Here is a 23,007-nt window from a genome sequence, read left to right as displayed (position 1 = left end):
ATGTTGACAAAATTTTCTCTAGAAATAAAATTTTGACAACATTTTCTCTAGAAATAAAATTTTGACAACATTTTCTTTAGAAATAAAATTTTCTATTGAAATAAAATTTTAACAACATTTTCTATAGAAATAAAATTTTGACAACATTTTCTATACAAATAAAATTTTGACAAAATTTTCTCTAGAATTACAATTTTGACAAAATTTTCGCTAGAAATAAAATTTTGACAAAATTTTCTATGGGAACAAAATTTTCTGTTGAAATAAAATTTTAATAAAGTTTTCTATATAAATAAAATTTTGACAAAATTTTCTATAACATACGAATAAAATTTTGACAAAATTTTCTATTTTAATAAAATTTTGACAAAATTTTCTATAGAATTAAAAATTTGACCAAATTTTCTCTAGAATTAAAATTTTGGCAACATTTTCTCTAGAAACAACATTTTCTCTAGAAGCAACATTTTCTATAGAAATTAAATCTTGAAAAAAGTTTCTATAAAAAAAAATTAAACAAAATTTTCTCTAGATTTAAAATTTTGACAAAATTTTCTCTAGAATTAAAATTTTGACAAAATTTTCTATAGAAATTATATCTTGAAAAAAGTTTCTATTAAAATAAAATTTTTAAAAATTTTTTGTCAAAATTTTCTATAGAAATAAAATTTTGACAACATTTTCTATACAAATAAAATTTTGACAACATTTTCTCTAGAAATAAAATTTTGACAAAATTTTCTATTGAAATAAAATTTTAACAAAATTTTCTATACAAATAAAATTTTGACAAAATTTTCTCTGGAATTAAAATTTTGACAAAATTTTCTATAGAAACAAAATTTTCTATAGAAATTAAATCTTGAAAAAAGTTTCTATAAAAATAAAATTTTAAGAAATTTCCTATAGAAATAAAAGTTTTGACAAAATTTTCTATAGAAATAAAATTTTGACAAAATTTTCTATAGAATTAAAATTTTGACAAAATTTTCTCTAGAATTAAAATTTTGACAAAATTTTCTATAGAAATTAAATCTTGAAAAAAAGTTTCTATAAAAAAAATTTTTTTGACAAAATTTTCTGTAGAAATACAATTTTCACAAAATTTTCTCTAGAAATAAAATTTTGACAAAATTTTCTCTAGAAATAAAAGTTTGACAAAATTTCTATAGAAACAAAATTTTTTATGGAACTAAAATTTTGACAAAATTTTCTCTAGAAATAAAATTTTAGCAAAACTTTCTATAGAAATAAAATTTTCACATTTTGTGTAGAAATAAAATTTTGACAAAATTTTCTATAGAAATCAAATTTTGCTGAATAAGAATTTTTTGTTTTGAAGTTTTTTGGTAAAACTTTCTCTAAATGTTGGTAGATTATTTTGGGCTAATGTGGCAACCGTGCTAGTATTGCGAAATTAATTCCGGCCTTTATACCTAAATATATTTCTCGAAATGAAGTATTTCCGCTGTGCTTAATCCTCTGATGGGTGATAAGTTCCCTATAAACTTTTTTTTGGAATTTTATTCATGCATAAATCTGTCTTTTATATGATCCCGAATGGGAGGTTTGTGATTCTCATGTTTGAGAACAGGTAAAATACAGAGATATGCTTTAGTAAAGTTCAAAATGTCCATAGGGAACATATTACCCATCGAAGGGTTCCAAAAATTAAGATTTTGTACGGTAAAAGAAGAAAAAACCATTCTTCCGACAAATATTCCTGGGGGCCTAAAATTTTGTTCAAAGCTTCTCTTCCTCAGGACGCCCTAGCAACGCCAATGACTATGGTTTCCGAACCGCCCTAGTAAAAGGGCTACTATTACAATCAACACATTAACCACGAACATCAAACTTGAAGATAATTTTCTGTATCTTGAGGAATTACACATCCCTCTCAGTCGGAAATATCACATTTTCATTGGTACTTCATATATTTGGCTTTCTTTTAATCTGCTTCTTAGCACAAATGCCACTCTTTTTGAAAAAAGAAAATAATGCTATGTAAAATTGCAAACCTTTTTGCAGTCTTGTGGGTTATAGCTGTTTATAATTTTTGCTTTTGTATAAAATTTAGTGGATTAAATTTCCTAACCCTTTGTGACAATTATAAAAAAAGAAGAAACAAACACAAAACCAAATAGAAAAAATAATAATTTAATATTAGAAATCATATTTAATGATAAATCATATTTAGTGTCACATTTTTTAGGTTTTGTTGTTTTTCGCTTTCTCTGAAATATCTAAAAAACCGCAAGCCATAGTAAACAATAATGCAGTGATAAGCGTTTCTTTCCCTTTTCTCTTTTGTAAGCAGTTAGCACAATAATAAATTGTTATTTGTCCCTCACACCGAGAGCAGACCAACTATGTCAAGTCCTCATAAAATTTGATTATGGCTGGTTGCCACCAAAAACTGTGGTGTCATTGTCTGGCTTATTTTAATTTATGAGAATTACTTTTATCTTTGTCTCGATTACAAAAGGGATTCAGGCTATAAGACTAAAATAAATGCTTTTCTTTATCAATTAATTTATTTGTCTGTTGTTGTGGCTTCTGTTGTTGTTTTCTGGCAGCTGTATTGAATTTGGGGTTATAGGTTAATATTGATTTGGGAAAAATCACCTCACTGCATATATCACGTGAAAGATTGTCATAAAAATCCAATTTACAATATATTCAAATATACAAAATACATATGTGTGAAACGTGACTTTATAAGAATTGAACTGATTGCAATGTGTGTGTGTGGGGTCTTCTTTTGGGGGATGGGTGGCGTATAAACAACGTCTACACACCTCAGGTTATCAACAATCATACGCTCCATGGTCACTGGCAGTAAAATGCCCATACAAAAAAAAAACTAAAAGGTATTGGACATTCTTCTGTTTTTTAAATAGTTTTTAAAAAAACTATTCACAAAGAAATTATTGCCATTTTAAAAATCAAAATTATAACAGTTAATTAAATGTAGAAAATATTTTTTTAATTTAAAAAAAATTCAAATCGAATATGCAAAGTCCTCATAATATATTTTTGTGAATTTTTTTATTTTTAATCCAATGATTCAATATCTCAATTAAATTAAAGATTTCAATAAGTCAATAAATTTACTTAACGTTTACTTTGAGCTATTTGTCCTTAATATAATGCAAATTGGATGTCCCAAAATTTAGATTTCATTTAAGGTCAATATTCTTTTCAGAACAAAGAAGGTCAATTATCAAATATGATTGACGTATAGCAACTCATTTCTATGGATATGGTCATCTTATTGAAGAATGTGATTCCTAAGTTATAAGAAAAAAAGCCACAAATTCACCCTATAAATAAATTCTTCAGTAAAAATGAAACAGAAGGATAGAAAAAATAAAAATAAATTCAAATATATTTGTTATGATTTTAGGTAATATTTTAAATTATTATTCCATTTTAAATCCTGTTGCAGACACTCTAAGATGTCTTTGTCGAGCAAATCCCTTCTTTCAGCAAAAATACTGAACTAATTTTCCCTCCCATCATTAATATTCGCAAGCAAAAAGGGAAAACATCTAGCGAGGCTAGCAGAATATTTCATATTTCTGTGAAGAGAAGATGAGACCATTAGTTACCCCTGGTGTTCTTGGAATCCTTAATGCAGAGTTTCCTTGGAAACCTACACTGTACTGTATATTGTGTATCAATTATCGTAGGAGTCAATCTTTTTAACCTTAACATAGTTGTAAGCATAATGGGATGCAGTGAATTCGAATGAACTGGGGTTTTTCATTTTTTATCTCCTTCTTGATTTTTCACTGTCTGTCCGTGTGTCTGGCAGTGTGGCGCCAGTCTTTGGGTCGCCTTAAACGTGGAAATTTTTCTAGACCTTTAATCAAATTGCGTGAATGGAAATACAAAACCTGTTTGACATTCACATTGATTTGAGCTAATAATTTACATATTTTTTTCTGGATGAACTTCATTGACAACACTACCAATTTGGGAGAGGATTGTTTTTTTAATTTCATGATAAATATTGTTGGGACAATATTGTTGACAATTTGTTTTTTAATATGACAGTTTGTGATGAAAAAACAGGACTATTTTATTCGGAACCCCAATTTAAAATGCATTAATTCCAAATGCATAATTCCATGCATTTAATATACCAAAAAAAAAAGATTTAACCTGAAACGGAATTTTAAACAAATAAAATTCCCAATTTAAAATTCAAAATTGCCAATGATTATAGAAAAGTTATCCATTTACAGGATGAATTATCTTACGATTTAAGGGTGAATTATTTTACGATTTAAGAACCATATCCATTCATATAGTGACCATATCCTTAGAAATGAGTTGATCTCTTTTGAAAATTGTTCTAAAACAATGTTGTCCTTATATGAAACCTAGGTTAGTTAGTTAGGTTAGGTTAGGTGGCAGCCCGATGTATCAGGCTCACTTAGACTATTCAGTCCATTGTGATACCACATTGGTGAACTTCTCTCTTATCACTGAGTGCTGCCCAATACCATGTTAAGCTCAATGACAAGGGACCTCCTTTTTATAGCCGAGCCGAGAGAAGCTTTGAAACCCTCAAAAATGTCACCAGCATTACCGCTGGATAATCCACCGCTGAAAAACTTTTTGGTGTTCGGTCGAAGCAGGAATCGAACCCACGACCTTGTGTATGCAAGGCGGGCATGCTAATCATTGCACCATGGTGGCTAAATTTTGGGACCCCCAATTTGAAAATAATTTCCAATAATTTTCTTTAAATTTAGAACACGACTATTTGAAACTTGTGTATCTCCATTAAAGCGGGACGTCTTTGATGGAACGTAATTTTTTCTTAAAATAAATCTTTAGTATTTTTTGTTGTTGTTTTAAACATTCTCTAAATTAATAAAACTAGGTATTTTTGAAATTAAGGAAACATTATTTACATTGAAATAGCTGCTATAATTTTGATTTTTAAACTGATATTTATTTCTACGTGAATAGCTTTTTTAATATATCTTAGAAAGAGTACGGAAATTTGATGAATGACCTATGTATCATAATTTTAATTTTGTGTGAAAAAAATTGCCCTATATGAAAAAAATATGCAACCTACATTTTAGTTTACACAATTTACACAATATTAAGGACAAATTTCTTAAAAATAATATAATTGTAATTAAACGAAAGTTTATAGCCTTTGCTTAAAAAATTCTTTTTATTAAATATAGGACACAAATTTTGAAACATTTCCGTCCCTCCGTAATGTGTCACTGAACTGAGGAAAACTATCCTTAAAGTAAAAAAATATATATTTTTTTGAGAATTTTGCATCTTTGGTTTAAATTTTTTATTGAAATAAGAAAACAGTTATCTCCTTGAAATATCTGTAATTAATTGGATCATAAAAAGAGATTGAAAATTCGATAAATGAAATCTGTATCATCTTCAATTTAAATATTCAATTCAATTAAAATACCAAACTCCTTACCAAAAGGTCAAAATGTTTGGATCCAAAGAAACATTTTTTATTTCTACAGAAAAAAAATTTGAGAAAATTTTCAATAGAAATAAAATGCCGACTAAATTTTCTTTAGAAAAAAAAGTACAAAATTTTCTATAGATATAACATTTTGAAAAAATTATGTAAAAACTAAAACTTTAAGACTTTAGAAAAACTTTAGAAAAAAATATTGAGAAAATTTTTACTAGAAATAAATTTTGTACAACATTTCCTATAGAAACACAATTTTTGACATCATTTTCAATAAAAATAAAATTTTGACAAAATTTTCTATAGATATAAAATAAAGAGAAAATTTTCTGCATAAATCAAATTTTGAGAAAATTTTCTATAGAAATTAAATTTCGACAAAATTTTCTATAGAAAAAAAAAATTACAAAATTTTCTATAGATATAAAATTTTGACAAAATTTTCTATAGAAATAAAATTTTGACAAAGTTTTCTTTTGAAAAAAATATTGAGAACATTTTATAAAATTTTGGCAACATTTTCAATAAAATTAAAATTTTGACAAAATTTTCTATAGAAATAAAATAAAGAAAAAAATTTATATGGAATTAAAATTTTGACCATATTTTCTACAGAAATAAAATTTTGAGAAAATTGTCTATAGAAATAAAATAATGAGAAAATACTCTGTATAAATAAAGTTTTAAGAAAATTTTCAGAAAAATTTCTATAGAAATAAAATTTTCAGAAAAATTTCTATAGAAATAAAATTTTCAGAAAAATTTCTATAAAAATAAAATCGTGACAAAATTTTCAATAGAAATAAAATTTTGAAAACATTTGCCATAGAAATAAAACGATGAGAACATTTTCTATATAAATAAAATTCTGAGAAAATTTTCTATAGAAATAAAAGTTTGAAAACAAAAATCTACAGAAATTAAATTTTGGCAACATTTTCTATAGAAATAAAATTTTGAGAAAAGAAATCAAATAATAAGAAATTTTTCGCTATTAAGAAAAATTTGAGAAAAATTTCTGTAGAAATAAAATCTTGACAAAATTTTCTATAGAAATAAAATTTTGACAAAATTTTCTATAGAAATAAAATCTTGACAACATTTTCTATAGAAATAAAATTTGGACAAAATTTTCTATAGAAATAAAATCTTGACAAAAGTTTCTATAGAAATAAAATTTTGACAAAATTTTCTATAAAAATAAAATTTTGACAAAATTTCCGATAGAAATAAAATCTTGACAAAATTTCCGATAGAAAAATTTTGACAAAATTTTCTATAGAAATGACATTTTGACAAAAATTTCTATAGAAATAAAATTTTTAAAACATTTGCCGTAGAAATAAAACAATAGAAATAAAATGTTGGCAAAATTTTGAAAACAAAATTAGTTAAAAATAATACTTTGAGAAATTTATCTATACAAATACAATTTTGAGAAAAATTTAAAAAGAAATAAATTTTGGACAAAATTTCCTATAGAACCAAAATGTTGAGGAATTTTATATGGAATTAAAATTTTGAGAAAATGTTTAATAGAAATAAAATATTGACAAAATTTCCAAAGAAAATTAAATTTTGGCAAAATTTTTTATAGAAGTAAAATTTTGACAAAATTTTCTATATACATAAAAATTTAATTAAATTTTCTATAGAAATAAAATGTTGGCAACATTTTCTACAGAAAGAAAATTTTGACATAATTGTCAATACAAATTAAATTTTGGCAACATTTTCTATAGAAAGTTTACAAAATTTTCTATAGAAACAAAATTAAAAAAAAATATACCCAGAAAAAAAGCGTCGCCAAAAAAGTAATGAAAATGTTCTTTTTGGATCCGGAAGTGGTGCCAAATTGACGCAGAAGCGATGAATTTAACATGGGCTTGTTATAAGACGGAAGTCCTCCATTTCAACATGCACTGAATTTGCATCATTTCTTTAGGTGTGATCCGAATTCAATGGTTTGGATGTAAATTAAAAAATTCTGTGATATTTTGTCAAATAAATAATTTTTAAATTTTTTTTTAATTTTTAATGGATTCTACAGCTTGTCGGGAACGTTTGACCTCAAATATTTTCAAAAATGTACAATTTTTTCAGATTGGATTTAGCATTTTTTTCGACAAAATTTAAATGAGTTGTACCATTTTATGAATTTTTACTCTGTTTTTAACCTATTTGAAACAAAAAAAGTTACAATTACCCATTAAAAGTATGAAAAAACCATGTTATAAAAAATTTAATTAAAATAACTTCCTGGGTAGTTAAAATAATGAAAATCATTGGGAGTGCATCTTCTGGAAGTGCTTTTAAAGTTGTGCCTTTTGAAGAACTACCAAATTTTTTTGCTGGGTATATGTATAAAAATAAAACTTTGAGAAATTTTTCTATAGAAATAACATTTCGAGAAAAATTTTAAAAGAATTAAATTTTGGAAAAATTTTCCTATAGAACTAAAATGTTGTGAAATTTTACATGGAATTAAAATTTTGAGAAAATTTTTAATAGAAATAAAATATTGACAAAATTTCCAAGGAAAATAAAATTTTTGCAAAATTTGTTTTTTTGTTTCAGAAAATGTTCGATAGAAATAAAATAAAAATGAGAAATGTTTGGTATATTATGTTTGGCTCTAGTGGCAACCGTGATTGCCTTACATAAATAACGTTATTTATTTTCCATCATCAATTATGTAAAGAATTGAATTCTCTGTTCATAAGATGGTATAAAAAAATACCAGTAAAACTGGCCATCGATCCATGCCTATAAGCCAACAATTCAAAAAGTGTGTATGTATATGTGTGAGTGTTTCTGTGTGTTTGTGATTCAGACTTTCCCTGCCTGAAACAATCTAAAATTAAAAATATTGAGATGGAAAGTGTAACCAGTTGATATAGTTGGATGGATGACTGCTTGCATGGATGCGATATAGGGGTTTTCTGCTTCAAAGCTTACAAATCCTTTTTCATTTTTGTGTTTGCTCTCCTCTGTCCTTGCCTGAAGCTTACAAAATGGGAAATTTTTGGATTGGTGTTGGTGGTTTATCGTTACAACAATCTTTGATGAATTCTTTGCTCTCCAAGTGCACTGAACAATTGAATTGTTTGTGAAGAATTTGGCTTCTGCTGAAATACCAGCTTAATATGGAATTGTTAAGCAGCCGTGAAGGCATCAACTACCGGCATGAATGAAGGTTGTTTCTGTTGCCAGCTTTGGGGATTTGAACAATGCTAACAAACGGATGTTATTATGGATAGTTGTCAAGGACAGAAAAAAGCAATTCGTTGTAATATTTGAAATGAAATATCACAGGAAATCACAGTTTGGTTCTTATAGAGTTCGATGTGAAAGTGTTAAGATTTTTCCATGAATTGGTAACAATTACACACAAAAAAATTATTCATTTATTTTATGAATAGTGTTCCAAAAAATTTTCCAAACACGGAATTCATAAATTGTATGAAAAAAGTTCATAAATTAAAAAATACAGGTTTTCATTGACTACGAATGTATTCATATTATTAATGAAATTTGTAATATTATAAATGAAGTATACATAATTTTCGACATTGAAAAGTATGTATTTTTACATAATATATATTAAAAATGTCATGTATTAAATGTAGCTCTTCTTTTCTTTTTTCTTTTCGATTTTCCCTAATTCTTAATTGGCCAAAATGTATGAACCCATTTATTAAAAACCGCATTAAAGTCCTGCGAGTAAACAACATTTTATAATATTTTTTATTACTTATAAATGTGAGCACCAATGCTTCCAGTTAATTAATAAAATTGTTTTATTTCGTCAACCTTTTTCAGCAATAAATAATCTTCAAATCGCGACGGCGACTCAAACTGAACTGAAAAAACCAAACACAACAAAGCCACGTGTTGCCTTCAAAAACGTTATGTTTGGTTTTTCTCTTGTATTGTATGCTTGTATTGTATACATATGAGAGTAACTCTATGCTGTGGCTCTCTCATGCTAAGAGAAAACCAGTATTTTTGGATATATTATGTAAAGTTTCATTAATTTTATGGAAGAATCCATGCGCAATATTAAAAATTGCTAACAATTATTTACGAATAAAAAAATACATCTATTTCATGAATGAGTCCATAAATTTTCAAAAATGTACACATTTATGTACAAATTCATATTTTATTTTTTTGTGTGTAAGAGCAATGGAGGCGGAAAAGATTTCATTGATTTTTAGAGGAGCAAATATAATTTCGATTATAATTATTTTCGAAGATTATTTTTGATACTCTCCCTCCCCAAAGGTAGAAATGTTACTTGATATGAACAAATGATATTACTCCAATGAAGAGTAATGGCTCTATAGGATAAGTACCTATGAAATAAATCCCTAAAAGCAACAAGTAAGGAAACTATAAAAACTTTTGCAGCTACCCCTACCATGGTCTTAATTTAGGTAAATATCCCTTAAGACGAACTTTATAGTCTACCTCCCACTGACAGAAAAGTCTATATTAGGTTGGTTTTACCAATTTGTATACCCTCCACCACAGGCTGGGGGTATTTTAACTTTGCATTCCGTTTGTAACACATTGAAATATTTTTCTAAGACCCCATATATATATATATATATTCTGGGTCGGGGTGAAATTCTCAGTCGATCTAGGAATTTCCGTCCGTCCGTCTGTTGAAATCACGCTAAATTCCGAATGAAACAAGTTATCGGCTTGAAACTTGGCATAAGCAGTTGTTATTGATGTCGGATCGAATGGTATTGAAAATGGGTCATATTGAACCACCTTTACGAATAGCCCCCATATAAACCGATCCCCAGATTTGACCTCCGCAGCATCTTAGAAGAGCAAAATTCATCCGATTTGGTTGAAATTTGGCACATTGCGCTAGTATATGGCCGCCAACAACAATGCCATATGGTCTATAGTTATATATAGCGGAGCCCCAATCACACAAAAATTGATCCATATCGGTTCATAATCATGGTTGCCACTCGAGCAAAAAATAATCTACCAAGATTTTATTTCTGTAGAAAATTATATCAAAATTTTATTTCTATAGAAAATTTTGTCAAACTGAATTATATACGTATTTATTAAACGGCCTTTTTTGTTTAATATATACCCCGTAAGGACTAACTTACAATTTAGAAGAGGGTGTTAAGAAGTTTTAAGATACCTCACTATCGGCAAGTGTTACCGCAACCCAAGTAATTCGATTGTGGACGACAATCCTCAATAGAAGTTTCTACGCAATCCATGGTGAAGGGTACATAAGATTCCCCCTGCCCGAACTTACGGCCGTATATAGTTGTTTAGTTATTAAATATTCGTATTTCCCGAAAGGTAAAGAATCGTGTAGTATTATTTTCTTCTATGATGTTTTTTATACCCTACACCATAGGATGGGGGTATATTAACTTTGTCATTCCGTTTGTAACACATCGAAATATTGCTCTAATTGGTGAAATTCTGAGTCGATCTGAGCATGTCCGTCCGTCCGTCCGTCCGTTGAAATCACGCTAACTTCCGAACGAAACAAGCTATCGACTTGAAGCTTGGCACAAGTAGTTGTTATTGATGTAGGTCGGACGGTATTGCAAATGGGCCATATCGGTCCACTTTTACGTATAGCCCCCATATAAACGAACCCCCAAATTTGGCTTGCAGACCCTCTAAGAGAAACAAATTTCATCCGATCCGACTGAAATTTGGTACATGGTGTTAGTATATGGTCTCTAACAACCGTGCAAAAATTGGTCCATATCGGTCCATAATTATATATAGCCCCCATATAAACCGATCCCCCGCTTTGGCTTGCGGAGCCTCTAAGAGAAGAAAATTTCATCCTATCCGGCTGAAATTTTGTACATGGTGTAAGTATATGGTCTCTAACAACTATGCAAAAAGTGGTCTACATCGGTCCATAATTATATATAGCCCCCATATAAACCGATCCCCCGATTTGGCTTGCGGAACCTCTAAGAGAAGCAAATTTCATCCGATCCGGCAGGAATTGGTTCATATCAGTCCATTATTATATATAGCTCCCATATAAACCGATCCCCAGATTTGACCTCCGGTGCCTTTTGGAGAAGCGAAATTCATCCGATATGGTTGAAATTTGGTACGTGGTGGTAGTATATGATATTTAACAGCCATGCCAAAAGTGGTCCATATAGGTCCATAATCATATATAGCCCCCATATAAACCGATCCCGAGATTTGGTTTGGAGCCTCTTGGAGGAGCAAATTTCATCCGAGTCAGTTGAAATTTGGTACATTGTGCTAGTATATGACCGTTAACAACTATGCCTAACTAGGTCCATATCGGTCTATAGTTATATGTAGCCCTCAGATAATTCGATCCCCAATCACACAAAAATTGGTCTATATCAAGTTCATAATTGTATATAGCCCCCACATAAGCGACCCCCATATTTCAATTCTGTCTCTCTGCGTATCGTGCAAAAAGTCCATATCGATTCGTAATTATTTGTAGACGTACCTATACATAACTTTTTTGTCTAATATATACGACGTATGGACTAACTCACAATTTAGAAAACGATGTTAAGAAGTTTTAAGACTCAAGCAATTCGATTGTGGATGACATTCTTTCGTAGAAGTTTCTACGCAATCCATGGTGGAGGGTACATAAGATTCGGCCTGGCCGAACTTACGTCCGTATATACTTGTTTAATTTGGGAAGTCTTTCATTGCGGAATAACTTCGAAATTTTCCGTGAGGCACTACAATTTCGTGTCACGTGCATATCTCTGTTTCCTGTAGAAGCAAAAAAAGTAGTGAAAATCTTCTTCTTTGATTCGGAAGTGTTGCAAAATTGGAGCAGAAGCGATGAACATGGGTTTGTCATAGGACGAATGTCCACCACTTCAAAAAACTAAAAAACAAATTTTTCACCAATTTAATTTTTTATTTTCATCAGTATTTTTTAGTAAACTTTTGTTTTCTAATTTTGTCTTCGCTTCCACTGGGGGTTCAACATGAGTCTGTTGGCACCATAACAGCACACTTAGCCATAAAACGCCATTGATCACGATGCATCAAAACGTATATTCAAATGTTAGTAATATGATCTTAATAAAACACCACGACGTGATATTCTAACTACTTCCTGAGATGTTCTTTAATATTATAAATGAAAAGTAAATAATGCTGGTTTAAATCTCTCCAGCGTCAATTTTTTATCAAATAATTTTCTAAAAAAATATTATTATTTTTTTGATATACATCGTTTTTATTTTGTTAATATATTTTTTCCATTAAAAATCAACAAAAAATTAAAAATTTTCAAAATCTTCTCCAAAGAACTTCCATGGAAGTGAAAAAGTCAAACGGCACAGGTTCAAATCCCAGGGAGGGATGATTTTGTTTATTATTTTTTTACCTTTTTTATTGATTTTTTTGCGACTGTCCTAAATTTAAATTTTCACTTAATACCTTAATTGCGTAGTTTGTAATAGTTGTCCAAAAGGACTGTATCGGAAATGGAAAAATCGATAAATGATTCCAGGATGCGCTTTAAATGAATGTTTGTGGAACAGCTTCCAATTTTTTTGCTGGATTCTCTATACACAATTATATTTATACAGTCCAATGATATTATTTGTACAGTTTTTTTTAGATATATCTATACAGTACATCAATAGAGGAATTTACAATTTTCACATATTTTTGCTTAAATGCTTTCCGACAAAACCTGTTATGGTCTTACTGTTAATTCGAAAGTTTTTTTCTCGATATTCCAAGGATTATTTTTTCATTCCAATTAGTTTTAAATTTAAAAAAATACTTGAGACAATCACCAATTATTTTATTATTTTTTGTACAGTACATTCTAACCTATAACCCTTGTGAATAAAATCCAAAATTCATTTCAGATTTCTTTATGAAACTTCAAATAATTATTCTTTTTTGTACAGTACATTCTAGGCAATAACCCTTATGAATAAAATCCAAAATTCATTTCAGGTTTCTTTATCACACTCCAAATAAGAAAACACGAAACAATAACCCCTTCGAAAAAAAACCAATACAATTTCACCACCATCATGGATATTGTTATACGCGAAGAGGACATTTCTTTGGCCCAAGTAGGCGTTTATGCCTCTTTATCCTTTTTAGTAGTTTCTGTCATGGGTTTTGGCCTTTATGCCACATGCTCTAGACGTTACCGCTTGAATTGGTTCGAAAAGACCCTGTTGGAGTCGGCAAATCCCAAAGAAGATAAGGAACAATGTCGTGATGCTTTGGTGGCTGCCGCTTCGGGATATAATGTAGACAATATTAGTGAATGTTCCCGTTCCCTGGCTGGGGGCATAGGAGCTGGTGGCGTTGTGAAAGCGGGAAATATAACACCATCATCTATAAATACGGACGATACATCATTTTGGATTCCACCACCGTCAAAGACAATACAACAGCAGGTTTCAACATCTGCTGATGAATCACCACCTTCAACGCCCACCTCACCAACGGGTAGCATGAAATCGAATACCTTCTCCATAGGTTCATGTACTTCAATACCAATTGCTCGAAATGAGAAACATGTAGTGTTAGCTATGGGCCCCACCAGACCCAAGGTTTCATCGATGAATGCCAAATTGGATCACACAAAAATCGATATGTCTTTGTATAGAACGGTAAGTGTGAACATTTCCAAAATTTTTTATTAAGGGTTTTATCGAATTTTCTATGTTTTCTATGTTTGTTTTTCTAGAAATCTCTACAAAAGGATAGTACAAAAACCTCCAATGAAGAAATGAAGGGTAGCATACATGTTAGCATTATGTATGATCCTCATGCTGGAATTTTATCTGTTCGTTTGATTGAGGTGGGTCAATGATATTTTATGACATATGATGCTTATATCAATGATTTTTTTTCTTTTTCCTAGGCTCAAGATTTGCATTCCCGTCATCTGAGTGGTACCGCTGATCCTTATGCTAAAATTCGTTTATTACCGGAAAAGAAGAATTTCTGGCAAACCAGAATACACAAAAAGACTTTATGTCCAGGTGAGGCTGTTTGATAAAAAATCTCAAAAGTAATAAACTGCCTGAATTTATTCTGATAATTGGTTGATAGTTTTGCTGCAAGTAGAGGATGCTGATGAGGAATGTGGTAATTCCGAAACGTGCGTCCATCCAACCATCTTGCAGTCTATAGGGCTTTGCCCAAATAAATTTGACAAACATTCTTTTCCTCTGTTGGTTAAGCTACTCTTGTAGTTTAGTCAATGTATGGTTTTAAGCTGAAATAAAAAATAAATTTTTGACAAAATTTTTCTACAGAAATACAATTTTGAGAAATATTTCTATAGAAATAAAATTTTCACAAAATTCTCTATTGAAAATAAAACTTTGACAAAAGTTTCTATAGAAATAAAATTTTGACAAAATTCTCTATTGAAATCAAAATTTTGACAAAATTTTCTATAGAAATAAAAATTTGACAAAATCTCGATAGAAATGAAATTTTGACAAAATTTTCTATAGAAATAAAATTTTGACAAAATTTTTGATAGAAATAAACTTTTCAATGGAAATAAAATTTTGACAAAATTCTCTACAGAAATAAAATGTTGACAAAATTCTCTAAATAAAATAAAATTGTTACAAAATTTTTGACAGAAATAAAATTTTCTTTGGAAATAAAATTTTGACAAAATTCTCTATAGAAATAAAATTTTGACAAAATTCTCTATTGAAATAAAGTTTTGACAAAATTTTCTATAGAAATCAAAATAAAAAGAAAAAAATATAGAAATAAAATTTTGACAAAATTTTCTATAGAAATAAAATTTTGACAAAATTTTTATAGAAATAAAATGTACACAAAAATCTACAGAAATAAAATTTTGACAAAACCTCGATAGAAATAAAATTTTGACTAAATTTTCTGTAGAAATCGAAATTAGAAATGGAATTCTATAGAAATAAAATTTTGACAAAATTTTCTATAGAAATAAAAATTTTACAAAATTTTCTATAGAAATAAAATTTTGACAAGATTTTCTATAGAAATAAAATTTTGCAAAATTTTCCCTAGGAATAAAATTTTGTCAAAATTTTCTATGGAAATAAAATTTAATTTAAAAAATAATTCTCTACAGAAATAAAATTTTTACAAAATTCTCTATTGAAATAAAGTTTTGACAAAATTTTCTATAGAAATAAAAATTTGACAAAATTTTTATAGAAATAAATTAAAAAAAAAATCTACAGAAATACAATTTTGACAAAACCTCGATAGAAACAAAATTTTAACTAAATTTTCTATAGAAATAAAAATTTTACAAAATTTTCTGTAGAAATAAAATTTTTACAAGATTTGCTATATAAATAAAATTTTGACAAAATTGTCTATGGAAATAAAATTTTAACAAAATTCTCTAGTGAAATAAAATTTTGACAAAAGTCTCTACTTAAATAAAATATTGAGAAAGTTCTCTATAAAAATAAAATTTTGACAAAATTTTCTATAGAAAAAATTTTGACAAAATCCTGATTGAAATAAAATTTTAACAAAATTTTTATAGAAATAAAATTAGAAAAAAAATTTACAGCAATAAAATTTTGGCAAAATCTCGATAGAAATAAAATTTCAACTAAATTTTTTGTAGAAATCGAATCCTAGAGAAATAACATTTTCACAAAATTTTCTATAGAAATAAAATTTTGACAAAATTTTCTATCGAAATAAAATTTTGACAAAATTTTTTATAGAAATAAAATTTTGACAAAATTTACTATAGGAATAAAATTGTGACAAAATTTTCAATAGAAATAAATTTTTTACAAGATTTTCTATAGAAGTACAATTTTGAAAAAATTTTCTGTACACAGAAAAAATTTTACGAAAATTTGTCCCATTAAAATCTTGAAGAAAATGAAGTATTCTTTTGTACAAATAAAATTTTGAAAACATTTTCTGTAGAAATAATACTATCTGCAATTGAATAATATTATTTACTTAATATATCCATTTAAACCAATGATTTCATGTACCAGAAAAAATATAATCGTGTGGCGTTAGGTTAGGTTAGTTGGCAGCCCGATGTATCAGGCTCACTAAGACTATTCAGTCCATTGTGATACCACATTGGTGAACTTCTCTCTTACCAATGAGTGCAGCCCGATTCCATGTTAAACTCAATGACAGGGGACCTCCTTTTTATAGCCGAGACCGAACGGCGTTCCACATTGCAGTGAAACCACTTAGAGAAGCATTGAAACCCTCAGAAATGTCACCAGCATTACTGAGGTGGGATAATCCCCCGCTGAAAAACTTTTTTGGTGTTCGGTCAAAGCAGGAATCGAACCCACGACCTTGTGTATACAAGGCGGGCATGCTAACCATTGCACCACGGTGGCTCCCATAGTGTGGCGTTAAATCACTTGAACCGGAGGCCAATTCACCGGTCAATTTCTCGAAATAATGTTGTCGTTAAAATGTTCTTTCAATAACTCCTTTTTTCGGCCGCAGTATGACAAGTGATGCCATCCTGTTGAAATCACATTTCGTTTACATGCATATCTTGAAGTTTTGGCAACAAAAATATATTTTTATATATAAAATGTGGTACGGTTTATCCTATTGTCGTATCTATCTCTATTCATTAAATTTTCAAAAATGTAATACCCTATTTCTTTTCATTTCAGTATTCGATGAAGATTTTGTTTTCGAAGAGAGTCCTACCTCTATTGCCAAGAGGACTATAGAAATTCTAATTTATGATTTTGATGCATATTCGCGCCATGTATGCATTGGAGGTGCCCAAATACCATTGGCCGATTTGGATTTAACAAAGAAAGAGAAATTCTGGACACCATTAGGAGCATGTGCTGAACAGGTAATGCTTACAAATTAAAAATGGCGTGGACCCTGGTGTGCTCATCCATATAATTTTTTTACAGGACATGAAAGTTGACTTGGGTGATGTTATGATAACGTTGGCCTATTTACCATCAGCGGAACGTTTAACTGTGGTAGTTATTAAAGCCAGAAATCTACGAATTGTTGATGATTCTCGTAACTCATCAGATCCTTATATAAAAGTGGTGCTAATGGTACCAGGAAAAAAGAATAAAAAACGTAAGACCGGAGTTATTCGTAACACTATCAATCCTGTGTATAATGAAGCCTTGACTTTCGATGTCAATAAGGAAGCTTTGAAGAATGCTACATTGGAATTGACAGTGGTTCATGATGGTCTATTGGGTAAGTACAATTTAAAATGGTTATTGTTAAAGTGGCAAATGATTATAGCACGGCGGTGCTAGTAATACGACATTCTAGAATTTTATTACAAATACAGGGTGACTGATATGTAATGCACAAAAAGTAAAGCTTTATTTGTTTTTTATACCCACCACCATAGAATGGTGACGGGGGTATAATAAGTTTGTCATTCCGTTTGTTACACATCGAAATATCGATTTCCGACTATATAAGGTATATATATTCGTGATCAGGGAGAAATTCTAAGATGTCCGTCTGTCTGTCTGTTGTAATCACGCTACAGCCTTCAATAATGGCGCTATCGTCCCGAAATTTGGCACAAATTCGTCTTTTGTTTGCAGGCAGGTCAAATTCGAATATGGGCTATATCGGTCCAAGTTTTCATATAGTCCCCATATAAACCGACCTCCCTATTTGGGGTCTTGGGGTTATAAAAACTGTAGTTTTTATCCAATTTGCCTCAAATTGGAAATCTTGAGGTATTTTAGGACCATCAAAGAGTGTACCGAAAATGGTGGCTATCGGTCCATGTTTTGGTATAGCCCCCATGTGAACCGATTTCCCGATTTTGCTTCTTAGGTGTCTAGAAAGTGTATTTTCTATCCGATTTGTATGAAATTGGAAATATAAAGGTATTCTAGGACCATAAAGAGATGTGCCAAAAATAGGGTATATCGGTCCATGTTTTGATATAGCCACCATATAGACCGATCTCCCGATTTTACTTCTTGGTCTTAATTTTTAATAATTTTTACCCAATTTGCATCAAATCGGAAATCTAGAGGTATTTTAGGACCTTAAAGAAGTGTGACAAAAATGGTGAGTACCGGTCCATGTTTTGATATAACCACCATATAGACCGATCTCCCGATTTTACTTCTTGGGCTTCTAGAATCCGTAGCTTTTATCCAATTTGCCTGAAATTTGAAACCTAGAGATATTCTAGGAAAATAAAGAGATGTGCCGAAAATGGTGATTATCGGACCCTGTTTCGATATAGCCCTCATATAGACCGATCTCCAGATTTATTCTAGGACCATAAAGAGGTGTGCCGAAAATGGGGTGTATCGGTCCATGTTTTGATATAGACCGATCTCCCGATTTTACTTCTTGGGCTTCTAGAATCCGTAGTTTTAATCCAATTTACCTGAAATTTAAAATCTTGAGGTACTCTAGGACCCTATAGACATGTGCCGAAAATGGTGATATAGCCACCACACGCAGAGAAGGAATATGATCACCTCAAACATGTTTCAAGAGCAAAATGTTATTTTTGTATGGTGACCATGTAACATGTTTGTCACTAAAATGTTATTTTTTCGTCAAATATAACCTGGTTGCGAATATATACCCCATATGAACTAACTTACAATTGAGAACACGGTGTTAAAAACTTTTACGATACCTTGCCATCGGCAAGTGTTACCGCAGCCCAAGTAATTCGATTGTGGATGACAGTCTTTAGTAAAAGTTTCTATGCAATCCATGGTGGAGGGTACATAAGACTCGGCCTGGCCGAACTTGCGGTCGTATATACTTGTTTTAATTGTCTTAGTATTCCGAGTTTGATTAAAACGGTAATTGCGTCAATTAATTTTTTTAGTTAAAAATATTCAATCATTGGCTTAATTACCATAACCCAGCAAAAAAAGCGTGGCCAAAAATGTAATGAAATGTTCTTTTTGGATCCGGAAGTGGTGCAAAATTGACGCAGAAGCGATGAATTTAACATGGGCTTGTCATAGGACGGAAGTCCTCCATTTGAATTTGCATCACTTCTTTAGGTGTGATCCGAATACAATGTTTTGGATGTAAATTAAAAAATTCTGTGATATTTTGTAAAATAAATAATTTTTATAATTTTTTATAATTTTTAATGGATTTTCGCACTTGTCTGAAACGTTTGACCTCCAATATTTTCAAAAATTCACAATTTTTTCAGATTGGATTTAGAATTCTTTTCAACAAAATTTAAATGATTTTTAACATTTTATGAATTCTTACTCTGTTTTTAACCTATTTGAAACAAAAAATATTAAAATTGCCCATTAAAAGTATGAAAAAAGCACCTTATAAAAATTTTAATGAAAAGAACTTCCTGGGTAGTTAAAATAAAGAACATCATTGGGAGTGCATCCTCTGGAAGTGCTTTTAAAGTTGTGAATTTGGAAGAACTTCCAAATTTTTTTGCAGGGAACCTAATGTTTCTCTCCTGATTAAAAAATTAATTGTACCAATTAATTTATTTATTGATAACAAAAAAATGCAACTTCAGCTTTTTAATTGGAAATATTTTGGTGAATTTTCTGTACATAATAAATCCTTACTTAATTTATTATGTAGCATATTACAATATCAGTCCACCGGTTTATATGACGACTATATAGGCCAACCACCGTTATTATTCAAATCCATACTATATTAACTTCCTCCCAGCTGAATATTGTGATGTTCTTATTTCTTTAGTGTATCTTTATCTGTTAATTTCAAAGTCAAATAACAATAATGCATTTTTTCCATATATTCTCTATTTCCAGGCTCTAATGAAGTTTTAGGACGAGCCATACTAGGCAGTGGTCCCGATGTTCGCCCCGAAGAGAAACTCTTTTTCGAAGAAATGTTCCGTTCGAAAAATGCAACAGCCCAATGGGTTCCACTACAAGATGTTAACAGCACACGTTCCAATTAAATGCCATGAAGCTGTAGCTAAAATTGATTGGTGTCTTTGCTAAGCAGAGGCAAACTAAATAAAATCCACAGACTCGTTGAATAGTTTGATGGTAACTGACTGGCTGAATGACTGTTTGCCATAGCACAACAACATATGTTGAATAGAACAGAATGTTAAGTGAACAGAGCTATGTTAATGACACAGCGAATACATTAACATAGATTGTCTTCCTGGTCGATTGGAAGATAAAGAGAATAGACAAAAACTCTCCATACACACACACACACTCATTCAGAATAAGCCAGGTGTTGCAGGGATATTTTTTAAGTGAAAAAACAAATAAATTTGAAAATGTTAACGGAACAACATATACACAAATATTATTGAAATGGATAAATAAAAAAAATAAATAATATTTAATGATGTCGAAAATGTCGACAAATTATTTTGAATTTTATGTGGCAAAAGAAAATATATATAAACAATTATTAAATGTGCTTTAACAACAATTATGGCTAAAACTCCTATAAAAAAATAAAAAAAAAAAAAAAAAACAATAAAGGAAATTAATTGTTAGGTTTTTTTTTGTAAAAGAAAATAAATTTAAAAACAAATTCTTTTGCCATATTGATGTTTCTATGGTAGAAATTGTCGAATTATTAAATATATATTAAAAAAATTAATAACATTTCCAAATCGAATCGGAAAATACAAACGCATATACATACAATTATGGTTTTTCTAAATGTCCATATGTACCTCACTTTATAGAGTAAAACTTCTAAAAAATAAAAAAATAATAATTAATGGCATAAAAACTCCCAGATCCGACGGAATAAGAAAAATATGTATTTTATTGGATCGCATGTAACATTTGCAGTATTCCTTGTGGTGTCCTACCATGAAACTTAAAACATAAGATTTTTTGTTAGATAATGAAATATTAGGAAAATTACAAAAAAAAAAACGTATACATTTTTTTTCACAAAATAAAACAAAATCAAAAGAACAAACATTTGCCAGTACTTGAGAATTTCCATTTCATATAAATAAATCACAACTAAATTCAATTCGTACAAAACAATTAAAACAAAATATATATGTATCAAAAATTATAAATATGATAACAATAAATTATATATTCTTAAATGTAAACATTATTTAAATAAAATTGTATTATCTATAAATAAAAGTAAATGTTTTTATTATATGAAGTTTTTGGTTGGTTTTACACCCAGAGAAAAGGTTGGTTGAATTTCGATTTCGACGAAAATAAACAGATAGCGGAGACCCATTACTTTTAGTTGTCTAAACCATATAACTAAGACAGTTATATCATTGAAATAGGGTCTGCTATTATCTATATATTATGCTATTATCTATAGAAAATTTAATTTATATATAAAAATTTTGTGAAAATTAAATTTCCAAAGAAAATTTTGTCAAAATTCTATTTCTATAGAAAATTTTGTCAAAAGTTTATTTCAATAAAAAATTTTGTCAAAATTTTATTTCTATAGAAAATTTTTGCAAATTCTATTTCTATAGAAAATTTGTAGAAATTTTATCAAAATTTTGTTAAAATTTTATTTCTATCGAAAATTTTATTTCTATATAAAAATTTTGTGAAAATTTAATTTCCAAAGAAAATTTTATCAAAATTTTATTTCTATACAAAAAGTTGTCGAAATTTTATCAAAATTTTATTTCGTTAGAAAATTTTGTCAAAATTTTATTTCTATAGAAATTTTTTTTTCTATATAAAAATTTTTTGAAAATTTAATTTCCAAAGAAAATTTTGTCAAAATTTTATTTCTATAGAAAAAGTTGCCGAAATTCTTTTTCTTTAGAAAATTTTGTCAAAATTCTATTTCTATAGAAAATTTTGTCAAAAGTTTATTTCAATAAAAAATTTTGTCAAAATTTTATTTCTATAGAAAATTTTTCCAAATTCTATTTCTATAGAGAAAAGGTTGGTTGAATTTCGATTTCGACGAAAATAAACAGATAGCGGAGACCCATTACTTTTAGTTGTCTAAACCATATAACTAAGACAGTTATATCATTGAAATAGGGTCTGCTATTAAGTATATATATTTTGAGTCCTGGTGAAACTCTGTGTCGATTTAGCTATCTCCGTACGTCCAGCTGTGCGGCAGTCAGAGACCATTCAGTCCAACGTCTGTGTAAATCAGAAACAAACTATCGATTTGAAACTTGTTAAAAGTAGTTATAGGTTGGATGGTATTGCAAATGGGTCATTTAACCACCTTTAGATATAGCCCCCAAATAAACTGACCCCCAGATTTGAGTTCCGGTGTCTCTTGGAAGAGAAATGTCGTCCGATCCGACTGATTGTGGATGATAGCCTTTAGTAGAATTTGTAGTCAATCTATGTTGGAGGGTATATAAGATTCGGCCTGGCCAAACTTGCTGACCAAATGGTCTGATTGATTTTTAACGTTTATTCCTTGATACAAATTTATGAAAATTGTATTTGTTTGTATTGTGAAAATCGTATTTATTAATGGAGAAAATTTTGTCAAAATTTGTTTCCTAGAGAATTTTTTGTCAAAATTTTATTTCTAGAGAAAATAAT

At 29.2% G+C, this 23,007-nt stretch overlaps 1 protein-coding gene across 1 annotated transcript in view; it reads left to right on the top strand.

Annotated features, from left to right (window-relative positions):
- The window catches only part of Sytalpha (Synaptotagmin alpha), a 49,458-nt gene extending 27,853 nt beyond the window's left edge, over positions 1 to 21,605 (top strand). Inside the window, exons 2-7 of the mRNA XM_075297356.1 lie at positions 13,466 to 14,136; positions 14,214 to 14,327; positions 14,391 to 14,511; positions 17,158 to 17,348; positions 17,413 to 17,716; positions 20,275 to 21,605. Coding sequence (XP_075153471.1) covers positions 13,546 to 14,136; positions 14,214 to 14,327; positions 14,391 to 14,511; positions 17,158 to 17,348; positions 17,413 to 17,716; positions 20,275 to 20,426 — 1,473 coding nt within the window. The 5' untranslated portion in view covers positions 13,466 to 13,545 and the 3' untranslated portion in view covers positions 20,427 to 21,605. The remainder of the gene's footprint in view (positions 1 to 13,465; positions 14,137 to 14,213; positions 14,328 to 14,390; positions 14,512 to 17,157; positions 17,349 to 17,412; positions 17,717 to 20,274) is intronic.
- Positions 21,606 to 23,007: the final 1,402 nt, after the last annotated feature.

This window comes from Haematobia irritans, chromosome 2, assembly GCF_050003625.1.
Source record: "Haematobia irritans isolate KBUSLIRL chromosome 2, ASM5000362v1, whole genome shotgun sequence".
Lineage (NCBI taxonomy): Eukaryota > Metazoa > Arthropoda > Insecta > Diptera > Muscidae > Haematobia > Haematobia irritans.
The sequence above is the reverse complement of the archived record's forward strand: the minus strand, read 5'-3'. Positions and strand labels throughout refer to the sequence as shown.